At 42.0% G+C, this 20,469-nt stretch overlaps 1 protein-coding gene across 6 annotated transcripts; it reads left to right on the plus strand.

The window, feature by feature from the left end:
• The first annotated feature begins 15,373 nt into the window (after nt 1–15,373).
• On the plus strand, nt 15,374–18,160 carry LOC130189045 (peripheral myelin protein 22-like). 6 transcript variants are annotated; one of them, XM_056407676.1, is made up of 5 exons: nt 15,374–15,477; nt 16,224–16,310; nt 16,505–16,598; nt 16,710–16,850; nt 16,968–18,160. In XM_056407676.1, exons 2-5 carry the CDS (start codon nt 16,233–16,235, stop codon nt 17,123–17,125), a joined length of 471 nt encoding a protein of 156 aa, XP_056263651.1. In that variant the 5' UTR covers nt 15,374–15,477; nt 16,224–16,232; the 3' UTR covers nt 17,126–18,160. The 6 variants fall into 6 exon arrangements, with proteins under 6 accessions (XP_056263651.1, XP_056263654.1, XP_056263648.1 ...); XM_056407679.1 differs by lacking the exon at nt 15,374–15,477 and having other exon boundaries at nt 15,496–16,310; nt 16,968–17,160; nt 17,673–18,160; XM_056407673.1 differs by lacking the exon at nt 15,374–15,477 and adding an exon at nt 15,496–15,603.
• Nucleotides 18,161–20,469: the final 2,309 nt, after the last annotated feature.

Consider the following 20,469-nt stretch of genomic DNA (forward strand, 5'->3'; position numbering starts at 1 on the left):
AGTCTAATATTTCAAAGAAAGTCATGGACTCAATCAATGTGTCCTGTGTCTCTTAGATGGCTGATTACTGTCTAGCATTTTGATTTTTCATTTTATGTCTACTTTTACTTTTTACTTTGAAACTCGTCTGATCTCCCATTTCTGTCACTGTATAAGAGCTGCACTGCGACATGTTATACAAAATACTAGTATAACAGTATAGAAGGTTAAAGCATTTTTAAAAATGACTTAGCCGGCGCATATGTGATTAATAAAAAGGTCATACAGCATTTAAATGCGTGCTATTATTTCTGACATTTTAAGGCATACAATTTATTAAATGTAACTTTTTACTGCATACTGTATTTTTAGGGTACACTATACTTTCACATAATTTTACATTTATATGGCAGTATAAATCACATTAGCATAACATAATAGCATAACATTGTCCATAAATGACTATTTATTTTAACATAAGACTTGTTAATACAACTTCATATATCATAAGACCTATTCAGTTATTTTATGAATATACTTTATATTTTGTTATGACTTTTATGGCATATTTTACTGTGCTATTTTCTATGACTTCTTTAATTACATTTTTTATGGGATACTTTCCTATGATTACATAGTATGATTAGATATGACATCTTTTTCACACAGGGCTTTTCCTTTTTTGTTTTATTTCTATTTGTAATTTTACAATAACTATTATGTAACTTCCCCATTACAATTCTTACACTTGCATACCGGCCGATGTCGAGTAGCTACCGATTTGGTTCCACTGCGTTGAACCAAAATGTTAGTCACAATTCCGTCTATCCCATATACATTTTGTATTACATTCAATATTCATTCAGTTTCTACACAAAAACACTACATTTTTAAAAGTATAGATTTGAACACAACATATTAACTTTGTAGTTTACTATCACTTAATATTTAATCTAACTGAACGGAGCTTGAACGCATCACAATGTAACTCAATGGAACCTCGTGGCAAATCCATCGTTGCTTTGAGTATTACCCAGAAGCCTTTGCTGTTACTTCTCAATGTTCTCATTTGACCACAGCAGGAGGCGGAGTTGTCCCATTTAGCGGGATTTGAACATTTTCAACTTTCCACACATGTAACATTGGAAAGTGAAGACGTGAGTAGTATTTTGCTGAATATTGTCAGTAAGGAGACCAACAACACGTACACAGTCTTGGACCTCAAATAGTTTAAGAACAAACACAAGCGTCTCAAGTGCTGAGTCAGTCTTGCCTGGTAGATATTAACATGATCAAATGTTTTTTACTCCTCACTTTACACATTTTTCTTTACCGCACCGCCTTTATTGTTTTTTTATGCAACATTTATTTGGCCTCAAACGTACCGTCTTATATTACCTTAAGTAAATGTAACTTTCATTTAAAAAAGGTGCCTTTTTGTATTTCAAAGTATTGAGGCTCTACTTTTATAATAAAACATATGTTGGTTAATGTTTTGTAGCTATTTGAGAGAGAAAAAACTAAAGCCCATTTGAAGATTAGTGGCTGAAGCCCGAAGTCCAGCCCTGGACGGAGGAAGTGCGTGAGGCTGGAGAGCTGCGCGTGTAAACAGCGCTGACAGGTAATCCTCTGGCCCTGCTGATGGGAGACAGATGCGTCTGGCAGGCGTGTAAGACAACGACTCATCATCACACACTCCCAACTCTTCTGTCACTGTTGATTTTTACTGACCACACTTTGGCTTTTTCTTTTGACATGTCCCTGAACCTCTCACGGCTTGGTCAAAGTTCAGTGCACTCTGCTTCGTGCACCCTTCATGCAGAAGGCCCACTCTGCATTCTCCCCTCGGATCCGTGGTGACTTTTTTCCCCAATTCAATCTTTCATCTCCACTCTGGGGGATCTTTAATCTCCTTCCACTTTCAGTTTTTCACAGTCACATTATACCAGCATCCAATCTGCCAGAGGGCTAGAACAAGTCATTATTCTTACACTGTGGTAAAACCCGGGCATTTATATTGATTGGGGTGGTCAATACAAACCAGTGACTCTATTGATCCTACTTTTCTCTGTCTGTATAAAGTCATTATTCTCTTTAGAGATTGTTAGTCTTTTTTTTTTAAAGATAAAATCTTTACCAGTCACCACTTTCGCATTGGTTTAAAAAAATCTTTCATTTAATTTTTTTAATCACCGCTTTCAATTGGATCATTTATCTTGTGCAGCGCTCTGTCCTAAAGCTTGTTATGTACTGCCATCTAGTGGTCATACGGAGCTCACATCTGGTGATGGGTGTGTCCGTGAAATGACTGGTTTGACTTCGGGGTTGTAAATGAATCTACTTTATATCTTTGTATCATCTTGAACACCAACAAACCATTTAGTTCCTTGAGTTTTTTTTTTTTTGCCTTGTCAGTCCTCCACCCACATTTTAAAATGTCTACAGAAAAAATAGTAAAAAAAAAAAAAGACTGTCAAAAGATATTATTTGAATGATTTGCACGAATGGGCAGGATGTGAACACAACTGTTGAAATGTTCCCGGACATTTGAACTTGACACCGGAGACGGAGGATTTGTTCAGGAGGCTAAACTCGCCTCCCTCCCCCAAGTCATTGTAATGTAAGTCTGCCTTGCAGCTGTTTCTCCCGCTCAAACGCCCTGATGCAGTTTCTCATCCGCTTCAGAGGCTGTCGAATGTCATTTCCCTTTGCTTTCTCACTTTGAAAATCATATTTTTTTAACTCAAGCCACCAATGGGAGGCGCTCATTTCCTTTAGGTTTATTATGTCAGAAGCCCCAGCCTAGACCCACAACCCTTTCCGCCAAATTCCATCAGCAGACTTGAAGTTCTTCCAGGAGGCCGACGGCATGCTGAAATCTGGAAAGTATTAAGCAACCTGCTGGTGGAGGGGACTGGGGGGCTGATGAAGGAGGGAGAGAGGGGAAGTAAAGAAAAGTGGGGGATGGGGGAGAAGAGAAACAGAATAACAAATTGTTCATATACCGCCCTTTGCTGGGCTCTGCTCCCTTTTCCCTCCCACACATTAGCGTGTGAGCTCCCCCCCTCAAAAAAATCCAGACCACTCCCCAAGCAGCTAGAGTATTTTTCTTCTTATGTTTTCAGTATTTTGCTTTCCTCCTCTTTTTTTTATAATGGGTCATAAACAAACACCCATTTCTGCTGTGTAGTTCTGCACCGAGGAAAAGAGGTGGGGGAGTAGTGTGTGTGTGTGTGTGTGTGTGTATATGTATGTGTGTAGTTTTCCTGGCGCTAAACTGAAAAGCGAGTACCGTGGTCAAAAGCCCCAACTGTGTGTTTGTGGTTGGAGGCGAGAATGAAAAAACTGGATGGCGTCCAGACATCGTTTCCCAGGATGCTTTGATGCACATATCTTTGACCAAATGTATGCGCAGTATTTGGGAGGGCACACTGTAACTCCAGGGAGAAGGCCCACCCATAAGGAAATGTACAGAATCTGTAACATTCTTCAGCAGGCAAGAACAAAACTGATCTTTCATGCAGGAAGATGTGTCTTAATGTCGGTGCATTCATTTATGTTTTTATTAAAATAAACCTTTTCTTCAGGAGGAGGATGTTCAAGTTGTCTTTTGTTGCCTGTATTTCATAAAGTTATTATCACTGATGTCCATCATGTATACGTGTTAGTGATACAGTAAAGACATTTCTCCATGGCTGTTGTTTTATTGATTACATATCAACACGTATTGCCAGAGTAATTCATCCTTCCTTTTCAAATGCTCAACATCTGCCTTTACTTCAGTCTGCCTAGTAACAAAACACGTTTTAAGACGGTCAAACCAGCACATTTTTTTCATTTTTGTTTCCCCGTCGTCTCCTCAAAGTAAGGCGGAGTTATTCCTGGGAGTGCGAGATGCAGCACCACAGATATTGGTGTTAGCAGGAGCAGCGAACATAAACATTCCAGTACCCAGTGCTGACCTCTTGACCTCTAAACCCTGGAACTGCAGGCCCGGCAGCAGTAGACCACACACACACGTGGTGGGAGGAGGAGCGGGGAGGAAGATGTCCTTGCTTTAAAGAGCTTCAGATGCCTCTGCTGCAGACAATTAGCCCTTCCTCTTAACATCAGGTTTGCGTGTATGTCAGAATGTGGGTATGGCTTTCTCAGATGGAAAAGTTATTCCAAGAGAAGCACAGCTCCTGTCTCCCTCAATCTCCCCCAGTTGTTGAGCAACCAGCAGTTTCCTTTATGAATCTGGAGATTGTGTCATAGATTCTTGGGGCTAGTCGAAAATAATCCAGTGTTAAAATATAGTTTTCCCCTCCGCAGATTTATAATGGCTAAAGACTCTTCTCGGCTCACCAGACTGAAACCATGGATTAAAACTCTTTCTACTATTTATGAACAAACAAGCCAGGATAATAATTCTAGTTTATCTTTCAATGTATTGATTTCAAAATTAACTCATCGTGAAGTCAACTTCAAGATTCTGCACTGAGCTTGTTAAACACGCCGGACACATTCTTGCCACAGAAACAATGATTCATCCCTTCATTTGGCATTCCTTCCTTCTGTCTGTGCGTCGCTCCGCTAACCCTGTCTCACTCCGCGGAGAAGAAGAGCGGATCCTGCAGCCATGTGCGACCCCAGGAGGTCTGGCCTGCATTCATCCATGACCACATGGGATGGGGCTGGGGGCTCTGCTGCTCTACACCCCCTCAAATCTGCCAGACGCCACTTCCCTTCCAAGGCTTGTCCATAGCTGCCTGACACTTAAGGAAGGAGAGCACTTATATACCCCCGCACACACCACCCATGCCTTTACGCTGCGGTGAAATGTAAACTTCCTCACACAACGTTGTACGCGGTTATTGTTCATTTAAAGTTGAAACATTAGAATTTCTCCATTTAGAGTTAATAGAGTTCCACTCACAAAGAAAACATTGGTTTTCTGTGCATCTCTGAAAGTAGCTTATTTGGGAGAACCGTCGATTTATCAGCGAACCCAACATCTTTATATGTTTCTCACACAGCGAGAGGACATCCTTGCCAACATCGACTTGGCGCCATCCCAACAAGTGGCAGTAAGTCCACACAATCCCTCCTTGTGTAGGAGACACTGCGTGCCCACTGTGGAGCAAAATACTCAAATGATCAGGAAGGGAGGGATCACAAAGGGTCACATCCCATAAGGCCAGCTTTCAACTTTGACCTTCCAGTCCTTCTTCAACTTAATATCCCCACTCTCTCGACATAATGAGTCATACCAGCGCCACACATTCACTGCAGGGGCAGAAGGAGCTGAAGGACAGTCTCACAGATTGATGAGAATCTGGAACCAAGGGGCTCCTTTTGTCCACCGCATTTCATTCATTCAGTACATTTTTTCTTCAAGTGTATACATATACTGTATATATACAGGACTGTCTCAGAAAATTAGAATATTGTGATAAAGTTCTTTATTTTCTGTAATGCAATTTAAAAAACAAAAATGTCATGCATTCTGGATTCATTACAAATCAACTGAAATATTGCAAGCCTTTTATTCTTTTAATATTGCTGATTATGGCTTACAGTTTAAGAAAACTCTAAAATCCTATCTCATAAAATTTTAATATTTCCTCAGACCAAGTAAAAAAAGATTTATAACAGCTGAGTGTTTGTCAAGGCTCAGGAAACCCTTGCAGGTGTTTCGAGTTAATTAGACAATTCAAGTGATTTGTTTAATACCCTACTAGTATACTTTTTCATGATATTCTAATATTTAGAGATAGGATATTTGAGTTTTCTTAAGCTGTAAGCCATAATCAGCAATATTAAAGAATAAAAGGCTTGCAATATTTCAGTTGATTTGTAATGAATCCAGAATGCATGACATTTTTGTTTTTTTAATTGCATTACAGAAAATAAAGAACTTCATCACAATATTCTAATTTTCTGAGACAGTCCTGTATATATATTATTTTTTTTCAATCATATATATATATATTTTATATATATATATATATTTTATATATATATATATGCCTTTCATATACTGTACAAAGTAAAATTTGAGTTAAAAGTACTTCAAGTAAAGTCTATGTGAGCAGAAACCAAGAAATGCAACTGAATAGCTATCACATCACAGATATATTCAGGAGTTGTTAAACTTCATTCCCTTCTCACTTCATACTTGGTCAGGTGGGATGAGACTCTGTGCATTCCCCTGTTAGCTTTATAAAACACAGTGTCCACTGTTTACTGGGACTAAACCTCAGTGTTTCATAGCGCACCAGTTAATATCAGCTCTAGCAGAGCCAATCAGACGGACTTTCCATTACACTCCATCACCTTCCTGTTTTCATGCAACCTCCACGAGTGGAAACACTGCAGCAGCTTTAAGGCTCATTCACTTCTATCAAATCTCAAAAGCATCATAAATCAGGGTGTGTCTGCAGATAGAAAACAACACCAGGGTGAAGAATCCCAGAGCTCTACTGGGTGTTGGTCCTCCATTCAACAACTCCGTCATCCAGCTTATTCTCCCCTCCCTCTGGCCATGGTTCCCTCAGTGCCGAGCTGGAGAGGAGAGGGGGAAAAGTCCGGCCGATGCTGGCTCTCTTCGTCGTCCTGTCGGCCAGGCTCTGATTCTCCTCCTCCTCCTCCTCCTCCTCCTAAATTTACCAATCAGAGCCAGCATACCACAAACAGATGTATTGTTTGCTTGTTTGTCTTTGGGGTTGGGTTGGGTTGAATTGTGTTTATTTTATTTGATGTGATTATTCAAAGATTGATTTCGGTTGGATTTATAATTTGCTTGAATAGAACAACTAAGAAGTTCTTTGAGTTCATGAACTGATGAGCAGGCTGACCGCAGAAGAGGAAATGCAAAAGAGTGATTTAGTTCACCCTCGTATTCTTTTCTGCTCTCTGTTGGATAACCGAAGTCAGAGAAGAAGACTTGTACAGCAGTAGTGATCACTGACACAGTCCCTGCCCCGGAGCCGTGTGTGCTATAAGAGTCAATGTTCATTTATATGTTGGATGAACACCAATGTCAAAAATAGCAACGCACAATTACATAATCTCTTAAACAACCTCAACGTTCTCACATCTGCCACAAGACATGTTTCTCTCTGGGTAGATGTAGGCTTGAATTTGCAATCTATGTGCGGTGTTTATTTTAAACATAAACACTCGAGGTGATGCTTCTCATGTGATGTCAAGGCGTGTCTGTCTCTGAGCTCGGAAGACGCTGCTGAGCATGAAGCCATCTTCTGGCTTTTCTGTATCAGACGATTGCCTTTCGGCGGCGTGGTAACGCCCGGTTAAAGCCCTCTCCACCCTTTCTATCTGTAGCTGTTTACTTTGATTGACAGCTCGCTCGGATCCTCATAGAGGCAATGCAAGTTGTACCGGATTCTTTTCAGGTGGAGCACTGCCTCTTTCACACCATAATCTCCAGAAAAAACGTCATGTTGACTGCAACAAACCTCAGCCTCTATGGGAGTGCGTATGTGTGTGTGTTTAAGAATGCGAGAGTGCTTACGTGGGTGTTTGACCGACCCGGTGAGCAACACGGAGGTCGGACAACATGTGAATCAGACCAGGATGGAACAAAAAGAGAGGGAATGATTAAGTAATCATCCAAATCAGTTTTTTTTGTTCTTTCTTTATTCTCCTGCTGCTTGCTCCAGCTGTTCTGCTGCTCTGGGTAAGTCAGGAAGGGGAGTGTCTGGGGTGAGGTCACCGAGCTGTTGACCCCTGGGATGGGAGGAGGAAGGAGAGACACTCAGCCCACTGTCACAGCTCAATATATTCATTCTAATCATATTGTTAACTGAACCCTTCATCAGCACCACATGGTATACATATTCCAGCACTACATCTGGAACATCTCACAGTGCTGCCATTTTGAACACTATCAAACACTGACCCCCTATTTTGCTGACAGAGGAGCAAAGTGAGAGTGACTCACCCAAAGAGCTGTGGGCATGTTTAGAGACCACTGTGAGAGCGCCTGGAACATGCGTGCTTGGGATGCCTTGGGTGTGACCAGGGTGGCCAGAAGTGTGTATGTGTGTTTTATAGTTGCTCAAGCCGCCTGTCATCTGTTGCCTGAAATCGGTTCTCGCTAAAGGAAGAGAGCCAGACAGACAGCGACTCAAGCAGACACACACACACACACACACACACACACACACACACACACACTAAGAGAAAAGGCTACTCAGTGGAAAGAACTGCTGATATAATTTGGTATTTCCTGGTCACCAGCAAGTTCCATGTATAACTAAGTGCTGGTCATTTTCAGGCCTTTACTGTATCTCACACTGTGGAAGTGAAAATGGATGAACAACAGAAAATCAATAATAAAAACCCAAAGAGTGCTTGTTATTCGACACAGAGGTATTGGAATACATTGGTGTGAAGGGAAAACAACTTTTAACGTGACATTTTTTGCTACATTTTCCAGTCATTTATTGTGCAACAATTGAACTGTAGTTAAGTCTGGTGATTCTCGGGAACTGGCCGGCGCCCTGCTCCCCCCACAGCCATGTGTGTAGCTTTTACAGACTGGAGATCTACAAACCCAACCCATGACCTCAGAGAATTAAATATTCTCCTGGGAAAACCCCCACATCCCCAAAGTGGCATTTTAGGTCTTCAGCTGCACTGTGACTGTGTAGTTTGTGTGTGCGCCAGAGAACACAACACAGACAGAGATTTAGTTTGTGCTGTCACTGTTTTCCATGAGAATGCAGCTCCAGCTCGCGCTTGTTTTTGTGTGTATTTCACACGTGTTAGTAAGTGTAGTATTTATGATATGCATTTATTTTTAAGCCCAAAAGAGTTCTTGCAGTAACCCAGTTGTTAACAAGGATGAAACTGTACTGTAGGCCCACTCTAACGAGAGCCTAGGTAATTGTTTTGAAGGGTAACTTTATTATGGAAGAATATAAAAACAACCTCTGTTTTCAATTAAGTATTTCCATCCCATCCCCCCTCGCTGCCATGCTATATTTTCTTCTCGGAGTTCACCCCTTGCCTACACCATATGGCGGAGAATGGGATTCAATGTCATTTTTCCGCTTGCACTATCTAAAGGTCATGCTTTGGTTTTTAGTCATCTATCTCCAAACCTCTTAGTTTCTAGAAAGGAATGTGCTTTAATAAAAGTGAAATGTTGAGATTGTATAGCTTGTATATATCATATAGATCGTGTACATCTGTTTGTAGCACTGCTTGTTGTTTCCGACCACACCCGACTTTTCTTTTTGTCATTAAATGGAGAAATTCATAAAATAAAGGAACTGAGCAGAACACATGTTTCGAAACTCTCATATGGGTGGGGGAACCGGCGAAGGTCTCATCTGGAATGCATAAAGCATAACAATACATCCCAACGTCTCTCGAGGTTAGGCTGGGAGAGGAGTGGGTGGGATCTGAATCCTGCTGGAGTAGTACGGGCTGCAGTCTGCAGATCACGATGTTCTTCCTGTGCCCTCCTTCATAGATGTGAAGAACTCTTTCAATTGTCTTGCAGTTACTTTATGCGAATCTGTAGAATCTGTGTTTTTGGTTTTGGACACATCCTTTGTTATAAGCAGTGTCTGTGGGTTTGTTTATGCCCTACATTTTAAAGATATGGTCTCAGAATCCAATAACATAGCCAGCACTATGATTTATTTTTTCTGAGATTTGTCTTTGATGAAGTCTGGGTTTCTGTGGCAACAAACTTTTCTGTCTGTGTTCAGTTGTGGATGTTATCGCTGTTTGCTACCAATCTAGTTGACTCCTTCCAAAACAAAGCATGAGAAGGTCAGACGAGTCCACAGCCATGCAGCTCTGTGAGGCTAACTGTCTTATTGGCATGATAGCATGCTAACATTCTGGCACCAAACAAAGATAAAGCTTGTGAGAGTGGCATTAGTTTCCACGTATGTAATCATGAACAACATTTATACAAATGAGGATTTTGAACTGATAGCACGTGATGAAAAGTGAAGGAACCTGCAAAGTGTTGACGATTCATCCAAATGAAGACATGAATGTGTGTAGGCTACTAAGTTTTACGGCAATGGATAATAGAGGAACGGTCATGGGGTCATCAATGAAATTAGAATTCATCATCTGGGACCAATGAATGTATTTAAAACATCTAATTGCAATTCATCAATCAGAAAATTCTGTCTGGACCAAAATGGAGGAGCAACTGACGGACAGTGTGCCATCTGGACAGTCGTCCTGCTAGCAGTTCAATATTTGGATTGATTTAGTGTTAAAACAAGTGTGTTGTCAGCACCGTGATACCATTGCGGGTCCATGTGAGGATTCGTACCACATGCTGGTGCATCTCTGTGTCCGCCAGAATGTCTCAATGCCTTCTCACCTCCTTCACTCTTCCACAATCAGTGGGTTCTGTGCACATGGTGTGTGAGTGGCCACTCGGGCTGCAGTCCAGACCGATGCCGACAGATGTGCACGTACAGCACAGATGATCTGGCCAGGCCACAAGACAGTCAATGGACAGCCATTGCTGTTAAATGTGTATAATCACATTGCCCAATGGCCACCACGTTTAACCAGCCATCTCTTACAAATATAGACAGGAAATCAAAATAGTACTGGATTAAATTATATATTTGTTTCTCTCGGCAGTCAGATGACTCATAACCTAAGATGGCAGACAGAGATACAACCCACTCAGGAGCATGCTTAGTGATGGCCTTTTGTGCCATCTCTTTTGCCTTCTTTCTTTCACACAAGACAATAACTAGCTGTTTACTAGCTGCCCCTATGATAGTGATCTGTTGACTCACCGCCCAAATGTTTTTAAAATACTTAATAATAAACAGTCATTGTCTTATATGTAATGTAAATACCTCATGATGACGTGAGTGCACCAGAGCTCACCATTGCTATCAATATGAACACAAGTAAATGAGCTCAATGCCAGCTGTTAACATTGGCTTATCATGACCTTTGACCCCCGAAGCAACTCTGTGTGTAACTTCTATGAAGCTAGAACAAGTAAATGCCTGAATAGGCATTTAGTCAGATCCTCATTCTCCAGTTAGACCACATTTACAAAAACGACAAAGTGCTGGCAACACCTAAGGAAACAAAATATTCACTCGCTCATATCTTCCTTCATACATAATCAGAATTGGCAGCCTGTAAAGGAAGTGCTGCACTGTTAGATGTTAGAGGAGCACAGATGCACTGCTTGGAGAAGACAGCAGCCCAGCAGGAAGGAGAAAACCACAAGAGGACAAGAATTATTGGGAGTTGAAAAGGATTTTAGCTGCAAATCAGCAACTGAAACATTTGACCACGAGTGTTGACATATTCAATTGGAATTCAAATGAACTAACATGGAGGATAATATATATTTAGATACGTATCCGTAGATAGCAGAACTGCAACAATTGTTTAGAAATGAAGGCGATTCAAATTCTTTTTAGAGCTTTTATTGCTCCATTCCAAACCCCTGAGGCCAGTTCCACTCTGATTTGAAGCAACAGTTTGGATGCTAGTCGTGCCTGTTGCTGTTGGGATGTGTGCGCTGATGACATCGGCTCCAACAGGAAGCCAGGGGCTAATGATTAGCACATGTTTGGGATCACTAGGGTGCCACAATCTGGAGTTCTCATGCCGTATGTCTCTGATTTATTTGGTGGTTGGTCCTTCACAAGAAGGGACAGACCTGTTTTTGAAGGGATAGAAACAAAGCTTTCTCCCCTCTGTGATATCTTGGCCTGCTTTATCGGATTTCGCACCCAACCAATGGAGATCTTCATCTCGGACACGGTCCATTTTGGAGCTGAAGAGTTTAAAATGGGACCGGTGAGACGGGGCATGCACGGCATGGATGCTCTAATGTGATCCTGCTTCCCACTTGCACACACAAACACACACACACACACACACACACACACACAGCAGAGATGCTTTTGATAGTAAAGCAGACATTGCATAATACAGCTTGAGGCCTGGTCAGTTGTGAGCTTGCCTTTTTGTGAGTGCATGTATAGGGTCCGTGTAAGCATGCAGTCTAGCACCAGTGTCACTGTGTGTGAACAGCTTCACGCGGCTCGGCTACGTGTGCCATCCTCTAACCTAGGTCTGGCTCCTCTCCAGCTGCTCCTGCGTAGTCTGTGGGATGTTATCTGATAATCACGATGTGGTGAAACTAAAACACCAAGAGCAGCAACAGAGAGGCCACTTCAGCCCTGAGGATCGGGTAGCAGAAGGAAAGAGACATACACATCCTGGAAAGCAGAGAATGCATCCGTGAGAGGAATGTCACATGAATGTCGAAGGGGTCAAAGAGACTCTGGTGATGCGTTTCAATCAAACCAGGCCAAAGTAACTATAACCATGGAGCAAAATCAAAAAGTTTGAAGCTCTGTGAGCAGCTGTGTGCAGAGTAGATCCCAATGCGTGATGAGTCAGAGATGTGCAGTGAGATATCTTATGGACTTTGTTTTTATGTCAAGGCGTTGTCAGCTACTCCAGATGACATTTGACCTGACTGACTTCAGAGCTTTAGTGTTTCCTCTTGTTCTGGCAGGGGCTTCCATACGTGAAGGAGCAACGAGGCGTTCACCATTCCTTCATATTCCCACATGTCAAATTGACTGTCCATCTGTCCCACTAAGACGTTTTCCAAGCAGCCAAGCCGGGGTCATGTCCAAAACCAAAACCTAATTCTTAATGATCTCACTCTTCTCTCAGTCCTGCGCTTTCTATTGGATTTGCAGCAGTGAGTCATTTGGCCCCTCCTGCAGTCTGGCGCTGCACACCAGAGCCGGGCTTAAACTGAGGCTGACTCATTGTGTCACCAAACAGCCAGCCACTACGATTATACACCTGCACTGCAACACAAGTCCTGACTGGACTTTAGATTTAAGCGCTGACCAACTGTGGGTTTGAATACGCAAACATAAACCTGACATAATTTGCATTGGTGCCAAAAAAGAAACTGAAAGCTAGCACATCATATGACTCCGAGACATATCCAAGAAACACAATCATTGATTGTAAGAATATAGGCGACATGTTCATTATCCACACAGTAGCCTACATGTATAATCTTAAATGTACGGTTTACCTATTAAAGAGATTTCTTTTTTGATGATAGCGTCACAGCACATTTTTTAAAGCATGATAACTTGCATTTTCATTAGACAGCACTTACATCACCATGACACTGTGGCTTTGATTTGGGTCAGCTGTTTTGCTTGAGGTGCTGTTTAAACAGTACAGTAACTCTTTTGCACAAACCTACGAGGTCTATTTAGGGAAAGAGAAAATACTCCAGTTAACATCAATAAACCTTTAACTTTCTAAATAAGCAGCTTTCTGAAATAGCTCACCGGGTGAATCTCTCAATGAAGCAGGGTGTGTCGGTTTTAAATTTCAACTGCAGCTTCGCCACAATGGCTGTGACTAAAGTTACCGGGGTGAACTAGTCCGGCCTGTTTGCGTTGTAATCGCACACTTTCAAAAGAAGAAAAGAAGAGGAGCTGTGTGTTTGCATTTAATGGGTTTGAGGGTCAATGCTTTTTGATGGTTTCCAGTGCTTTCCGCCACGTAAGACAGATCATAACTATTCAAAGGTTTGGTTGAGTGCACCAATACGCACGCAGGGTAAGGTATGAAAATCTACACACACACACACACACACACACACACATCTTTTAGAGTCTCTTCTCAAAAATGGGATTAACTAAAAAGTCCATATGTGCATGTTTTAGGAATGTTATTAAGAACCCAACCACTATGTCATGATATAATTAGAGCAAACAAATAAAGCTGCAGCAAAAAAGAAGGTGGGGCACATTGTTCACGGCAGTGAAACTTCATTTACTGGTGAACATACCGCACCGCCATATCATCTGAGCTCCACACCCACAGCAACTGAATTGAAATTGTCAGCTATTTCTTTGATGTCAGTCTTCCCATGTACTTGTGCAGTTCAAAAGGAAGGAACAGATCCGTCCTTTTACTATTCTGCTTTGTATAGATCCACTTTGTGAGTCACAGTGCAGCATTGTGTGTGACTTCTCCGCTGATTAAGAGGAGTGTGAGACCGCTGTGGCATTTATAGTCTCCCCTCACACACCTGCTCCAGCTGGGCAGCCAGGTTTGACTTCTCACCCTGCTGCTGGTGCTGGCGCTGCCTTCCGGCCGACCACTGCACCAATTACATCTTCATAAACAGCATCACGTCCAGCTGAGTGGTCCTCTCTCTCTCTCTCTCTCTGCCCCCTCCAGCTCTGCCAGAGCTCATCCCACAGTGAGCCTGGGCAGCAGCTTACAGTTCCTCCCCTCAAATGTTTACTAATACAGACCACAGGAATCCACCTGATGCGCCAACAAACTGAGAGAGAGACAGAGAGAGAGAGAGAAAGAGGGGAGGCCAGGGGCTGGGGTCTCTATCAGCAGATTGCTGATCACTATCAGTTTTGTACTCGGGTGGTTTCAAAACAGCGAGTGTGTGCTCTTGTCACTGCTGCCGTTGGGATACTGGTTTGGTTTACAACGTTGTCATTGCGAGGCAATGGACTGAGACCACAGTGTAATGGGGGGTGCAGAGCCGCGGACGGCTGTGGCAGGCGATCTTTGGCACTCATCCATGAATCATGTGTGCATATGAGACCCAAGCCGTTCCATCCATTTAGCGTGACCGAAACATTGCAGTGTGTTCACTCCTTCTGGCGCTGGACAAACTCTCCCGTCTCTCTGCAGACGCGGGAGTAAACAGGAGGACTGGTCACACACACAGGCATTCTGGGCATACCGCGGGGCCTCAGGAGGGCTGGTCTGTTCACACACTCACACACACACCATCTGGACCGAACACTTCTGGACATGTGTGGTTTATGAATCTCAGTTTGCACATTTGAGTTCTGCCATGACAATGGAGGTCACAGGGCAGTCCAGTCACCTCCAACCATCTGGAAAAAGACCATCAAGCCATCCTCAATGTCCCGACAGCGAGTCCGATTGTTAGGATTTAAGGTGTGGCCCATAGATGAAAACACTGAAACATATATGTTGCAGCACAGTTAACACCTCTGGAGGCAGGATCAGGCCTTTTTATAAGGAATCACTATAAATACAGTTGTATTTTTGACTGATTATGTCATACTGATGTGTTATTACTCGGAGTGAAATAATGGATGTTTTTCGGGCATGAATGAAAAGAGAGTCACACTTAGATGTGTGTTACGGCTTTGCAGTTTGGACATAGTAATCTCCATTCAATCCTGTGGATTTAAGAACAATCCAGATGATAGGCTTCCACGGGAAGAAGAAAAAAGAAAAAAAGGTTCTATGACGGGCCTCTGGTGACGTGCAGGGCCTGCAGGGGGGAGAGAGAGTCTGACTGGGGTGTGTGCGCCACATCTGGAATAGTAGCTGCAGAGAAGGAGTCGAGAGAAGCAGAACCTCGCTGATACTTGTACCAACTCTCAGCACTCCCTTTTTTACGGATACGTCCCCTCTTTGCTTCGCATATTTGTAAGTTGGAGTAACTTTCGTTTTCTATTTACATTTCCCCCCCTATTTTTTCGAATCACGCAACAGGACGTCACCACTGGACTTTAAATCGACTTTTGGAATTTTCCTTCTATAACTTTTTCTCACGTGTGTATTTCTACTTTACCCGCGTGACCCGCGTGCGTACCGCTATCTTAGATGCAGATCTGTGTACTGGAGAGTTAACTTTACGCTCGAGGCGCGCGCATGGCGGCACTACGCTGGAATGTGTCTTGCAGATGGCTCTCGTTTGTTTTCACAGCAGCGTGCATCGATTAGTGGAGAAACAGCCTCTCTCACTCCCATCGACCTCCTTCTCTCGAGCTCCTTCACTCATTACGCAAACACCCGTCGCCCGAATCAATGAGTTGTAATTACATCACTTTTTTGATCATCTTGTAGGGATTGATCTCAAGTTCAACATCGTGAAATCAGCTCGAGAATCGATTTAGTTTCACGACTGCAGTTTGACTTCAAAACTCAACATTGACCATTTTAGACCCCATCGGGAAAGAATTAGAGTTCCTTCCTTCCTTCTGCGTTTGGGTGTAAGAGGAGACTTTCACATTGAGGTAAACACTGCGGTTGGTGCAGAAGTGATGAAATAGCGCCCTCTGGCGGCCTGATGAGTATTACTATTAGAATGTACGCCTAACGGTTTTCTTTGGTGTTGAAGAGATGGTGAACTCATGTGGATTGACTTATTTTTGTCTCATGTATCACTCTAGATCTACAAAATGCTGCTCTTCCTGCTCGGAGTGCTTGTTTTGCACTTAATCATTCTCGTTCTTCTCATCGTGTCGACGGCAGCCAGTGTAAGTTGTCCTCTTTCGCTTTATTTAATTCCCTTTTCAACAAAAGCAGAATAGAACATGATGTGAATAAGCAAGACTACAGCTGCTTGATTGTAATGCTCATCAACTGTTATTGGGGTTGTATTCTACAGCCCTCGGCTGCGCTGTGGATGCTGCAGTGTGTTTGAATGTCACTGTGTTGTTGTGTTTACCAGGCCTGGTCTGTAGGTGGGGGTGGTACCACAGATCTATGGTACAGTTGCATGACAACTAATGGAGGCTACCACTGCAAGCCAGCCAGCAATGAAGGTTTGTCAGCATTCTTGGAAGGAAAAAAGCTGCCTAAGTTATGCCTGTATTGCCGTTGATATAGAAAAGTCCTGATTGTGTTTAAATGAATGCTCTCCATCTGTCTTCTAGACTGGATCCAGGCAGTGCAGGCCCTCATGATCCTGTCCCTGCTCTTCTGCTTCTTCTCCCTCATTGCATTCGTGTTTCAGCTGTTCAAACTGGTCAAGGGCGGACGCTTCTTCTTCACCGCCATCTTCCAGATCTTGGCAAGTGAGTATGACTTCATCGCACGCCGACGGGTCACACCCTGAGCAGATGTGGGTGGAGCAGTGAGGTCGTCTGCGTTTGCTCTCAGATCCCCCTCACCTCTCTTCTCGTCTCTCCTAGGTGTGTTTGTGATGTGCGCGGCCATCATCTACACCGTGATGAGTCCGGACGATGGAACCGGCGTTCAATTCGGCTACGCTTATGTGCTGGCCTGGGTGGCTTTCCCTCTGTGTCTCATCAGCGGGCTCATTTATATCGTCCTGAGGAAGAAAGAATGAGAGAGAGAAGAGGAGAGGAGAAAAGAGGAGGGGGAGTAAGTTGACCCCTTACAACAACATCGCACTGTGCCTCCTGCCCACAGACCATAGACTGACATCCCAACAATACAATACAAGTGTCACCAATAATTTTCAACACTTAATGGAGACATTCATCACTGCAGGGGAACATTAAGATGCATTTCAGTTTCCACTAAGTCCCCATCACATTCTGAAATATATCACACCTGTTTGCTTTGTCGATTTTAACAGTGTTAATACGCGTCAACCTGCAGTGACAGATTGTCTTCAAAATGTGTTTCTAAATGTGTTGGCGACAGATTGATTTCTTGTTGCATGCTGGCACCCGACTTCCACAAATCCATCATGTGTGATAACAAAGACGAGTAATCTCTGCCTTGCTTCAGTACAAAGATGTACATAGTGTCTGTGGTTTTTAGACATATTTATAACATTTTTACATACATTTTGTACATATTGTTGTCAAGATAACATTGTCATGCTCATTTACGTGAAAGACTGTTTTTGTCTCTCACAAACCATGCAGCTGTGCCAAAGAGATGTCCCTCAATCTACCAGAGTATCAAGCTTTTTATTGTATTCTCTCTTTTTTCTGAGTGTCCTATGCTTTGAATCACGTGCCTTACTCTGAATATCTGTGGAAATGAGAAACTCCGCAGACATTTTAAAAAGTAACAATAAGAAGTCTTAATAAACTCATGACGTTTTTATTATCATTGTACTTAATATGCCAATAATTTTTTTTTGCATTTTGTAATCTAGTTTTGAAAAATGGTGCTTTAATCTACTATTCTTGAAATGTATAGCCTACTTTGTGTTGCAAGTGTGTCGTGCCCTGTGATTAATTTGCTTTGTACAAACCCCAGTTTGCATTTTTGTCAGTATTCTTTTAAATAAAACCTTTGAAATTAATAACTATTTTACTGTTGTACGGTCCAGCCATAAGCACAATTTACAGAGGTCTGTTAAATAAACCGAGTGTGACTACACGTTTAGTGTCACACCACACAGTGACACTTTCTACCTGATTTTTATTGTCCAGTGGTTTTACTCTGATCTTATACTAGCTGATATATTTATTACAGTACAATATGTACCGTGTTCATGACCTTGTTCTCAGCAGCTACATGTAATGGCTGAATTGTACCACATGGTAGAGCTGCTACACAAAACACCACCAGGACATTCACCTCAGGGAACCATGGATGCTGATTCAATATATGCACATAGTACTTGGTCATATTTAGATAATACCATTTTTAAAGTTGAGTTTGAATACAGAAGCAGGTCTTAGTGTGGGACATCAACGCTTTTGAAAGGTTAAAAATCACTGTACATTTAACACTGTATACCGTCAACACTTTGAGATTACAAATATCACCATGGCTATGTTTGAGGGCATGCCTATTATCTGTATCAGCAAAACAAATTAAATCAGTGTTAAATGGTTCAGAAGCATCTTTGTGAGGAATGTTTTTTTCAAACCAGACATATTTCGATCATTGGCAGCACATTTATATCAAGCTTCTCATAAAAGACACCAATCTGGAATTGTGCCTGATATGTTTCCCTGACTATTCCCCCCTCTATATCTTCCCGATACAATATTTATCACACAGGACATACACAGCTGCAGTATATCAGTTCGTTACTCATCAGCTGCACAGGGATGCTGCTGTGAAACAGACTGAATGGGGCAATAATGACCATCAGGTGTGTATTACTGTTTATGTACACTCCGTGATATTCAGACCTTTTCGTAAAGTAGTAATACCTTTGGGAAACTGCATTCCAAAAAATACACAAGCGTCACAATAATAGTACTTAAACCATTTACTCAAAGGCATCTATACACTTATATATTACCACAAGTTAAAGTGGTATGCAGAACCATTTCAGAATAAAGATGTATGGATCTGTGTGAGCATCATCATGTTGCGGCTGGTAAAGGTGGAGCACTTATTTATACTGCTGCAGCTGAGCCTATAATAGTATATTAATTTTATATTTATCAATTATCTGAATCAAAGTAAAAGTTCAAAGTTCAAAACTACTGACTAAAGTTGTAAATGTATAATTTAATGGTGGGATATGTACCTCCCACATGTCGTCGGGTAGAAGCATATATTCCACTGTCGTGTGGGAACAACCAAAGGGCAGCGGCCCTCATCTTTTATATGACCTTGTGTTGAGACCACATCAAGCAGCTGAGTGGTCAGCGAGAGAACACGCACATTCATTATGATTCCACTAGGTGGAGACTGCAACACACTTTTCTTGTTATTACCTTCGCATTGAAAATGGGGAAGGTTATGTTTTGATCGCCGTGTATTTATTTATTTATTTATTTGTATGCGTGTTACTCGCATAACTCAAAAAGTATTAAACCGAATCGCATGAAATTTGGTGGGATGATTTGTTATTATCCGGGGACCATTTGATTAGATTTTGGGACTGATCGGGTCAAAGGTCAAGGTCAAGAAAAGGTAAACATCTTCTTTTTACCATATAGCGCGGTCAATTTTTATCCAATTGGCATGCAACTAATGCCAACATTTTCATAATTCAATGCCCAATCTTGTGATATGCGAAGGTATGCGCTCTACCGAGTGCCCGTTCTAGTTTAAATTGTTTTAATTTTAAAAAAACTATAACAACTATGTGAGTGGTTGTTTAAATATTATTCTATGAAACATATAACTGTGTCTCCCAAATGGAAGAAGATATATTTCCCCTCTCTTTTTTCAGTTGAGAGGATATACGATACTTTGGTAACGTGACATTAATCTTCTATTGTGCTGCCTCTCAGAAGTTGGCACCGCAGTGAATTATTAAATAGGATTCTGCTCTTTGATCAAAAGCAGTTTATAGATGTCTTGTACTTTCCATCAGACATAAAGTGTATGGTACCAAACTACACATTGCAATTAACAGAACAAATGCTGAACCTCCTGTTGGGATAAATGAAATAGTAAGATAGTGAGAAGGTCTTAGTCTCTGCCATGTGAACAAAGCAACTCATTTCATTGAGCTGTGATAACACATATTCTCCTTTCTTTGATAGTGTCTTTCTGCCCCTGACCACATGCTGATCCGATGACTATCTTTATGTAAATGTACGGTGTTGCTGAAATTATGCTTTTAAAGTTTCATGTTAGTTTAATCTCACTTCCAACTTGACATGAATCAGCGCATCTTAAGACTCCCGACATGTTCACCAGCAGCCGGGAAAGATACACACCAATCTTCTTTTAGCCTCCTCTACCAGACTCCGAGGTACCATCCTACCCGACGCCATCTGTGCACACACGTGTATGCTCATG

This window comes from Pseudoliparis swirei, chromosome 23 (genome assembly GCF_029220125.1).
Source record: "Pseudoliparis swirei isolate HS2019 ecotype Mariana Trench chromosome 23, NWPU_hadal_v1, whole genome shotgun sequence".
NCBI classification, from domain to species: domain Eukaryota; kingdom Metazoa; phylum Chordata; class Actinopteri; order Perciformes; family Liparidae; genus Pseudoliparis; species Pseudoliparis swirei.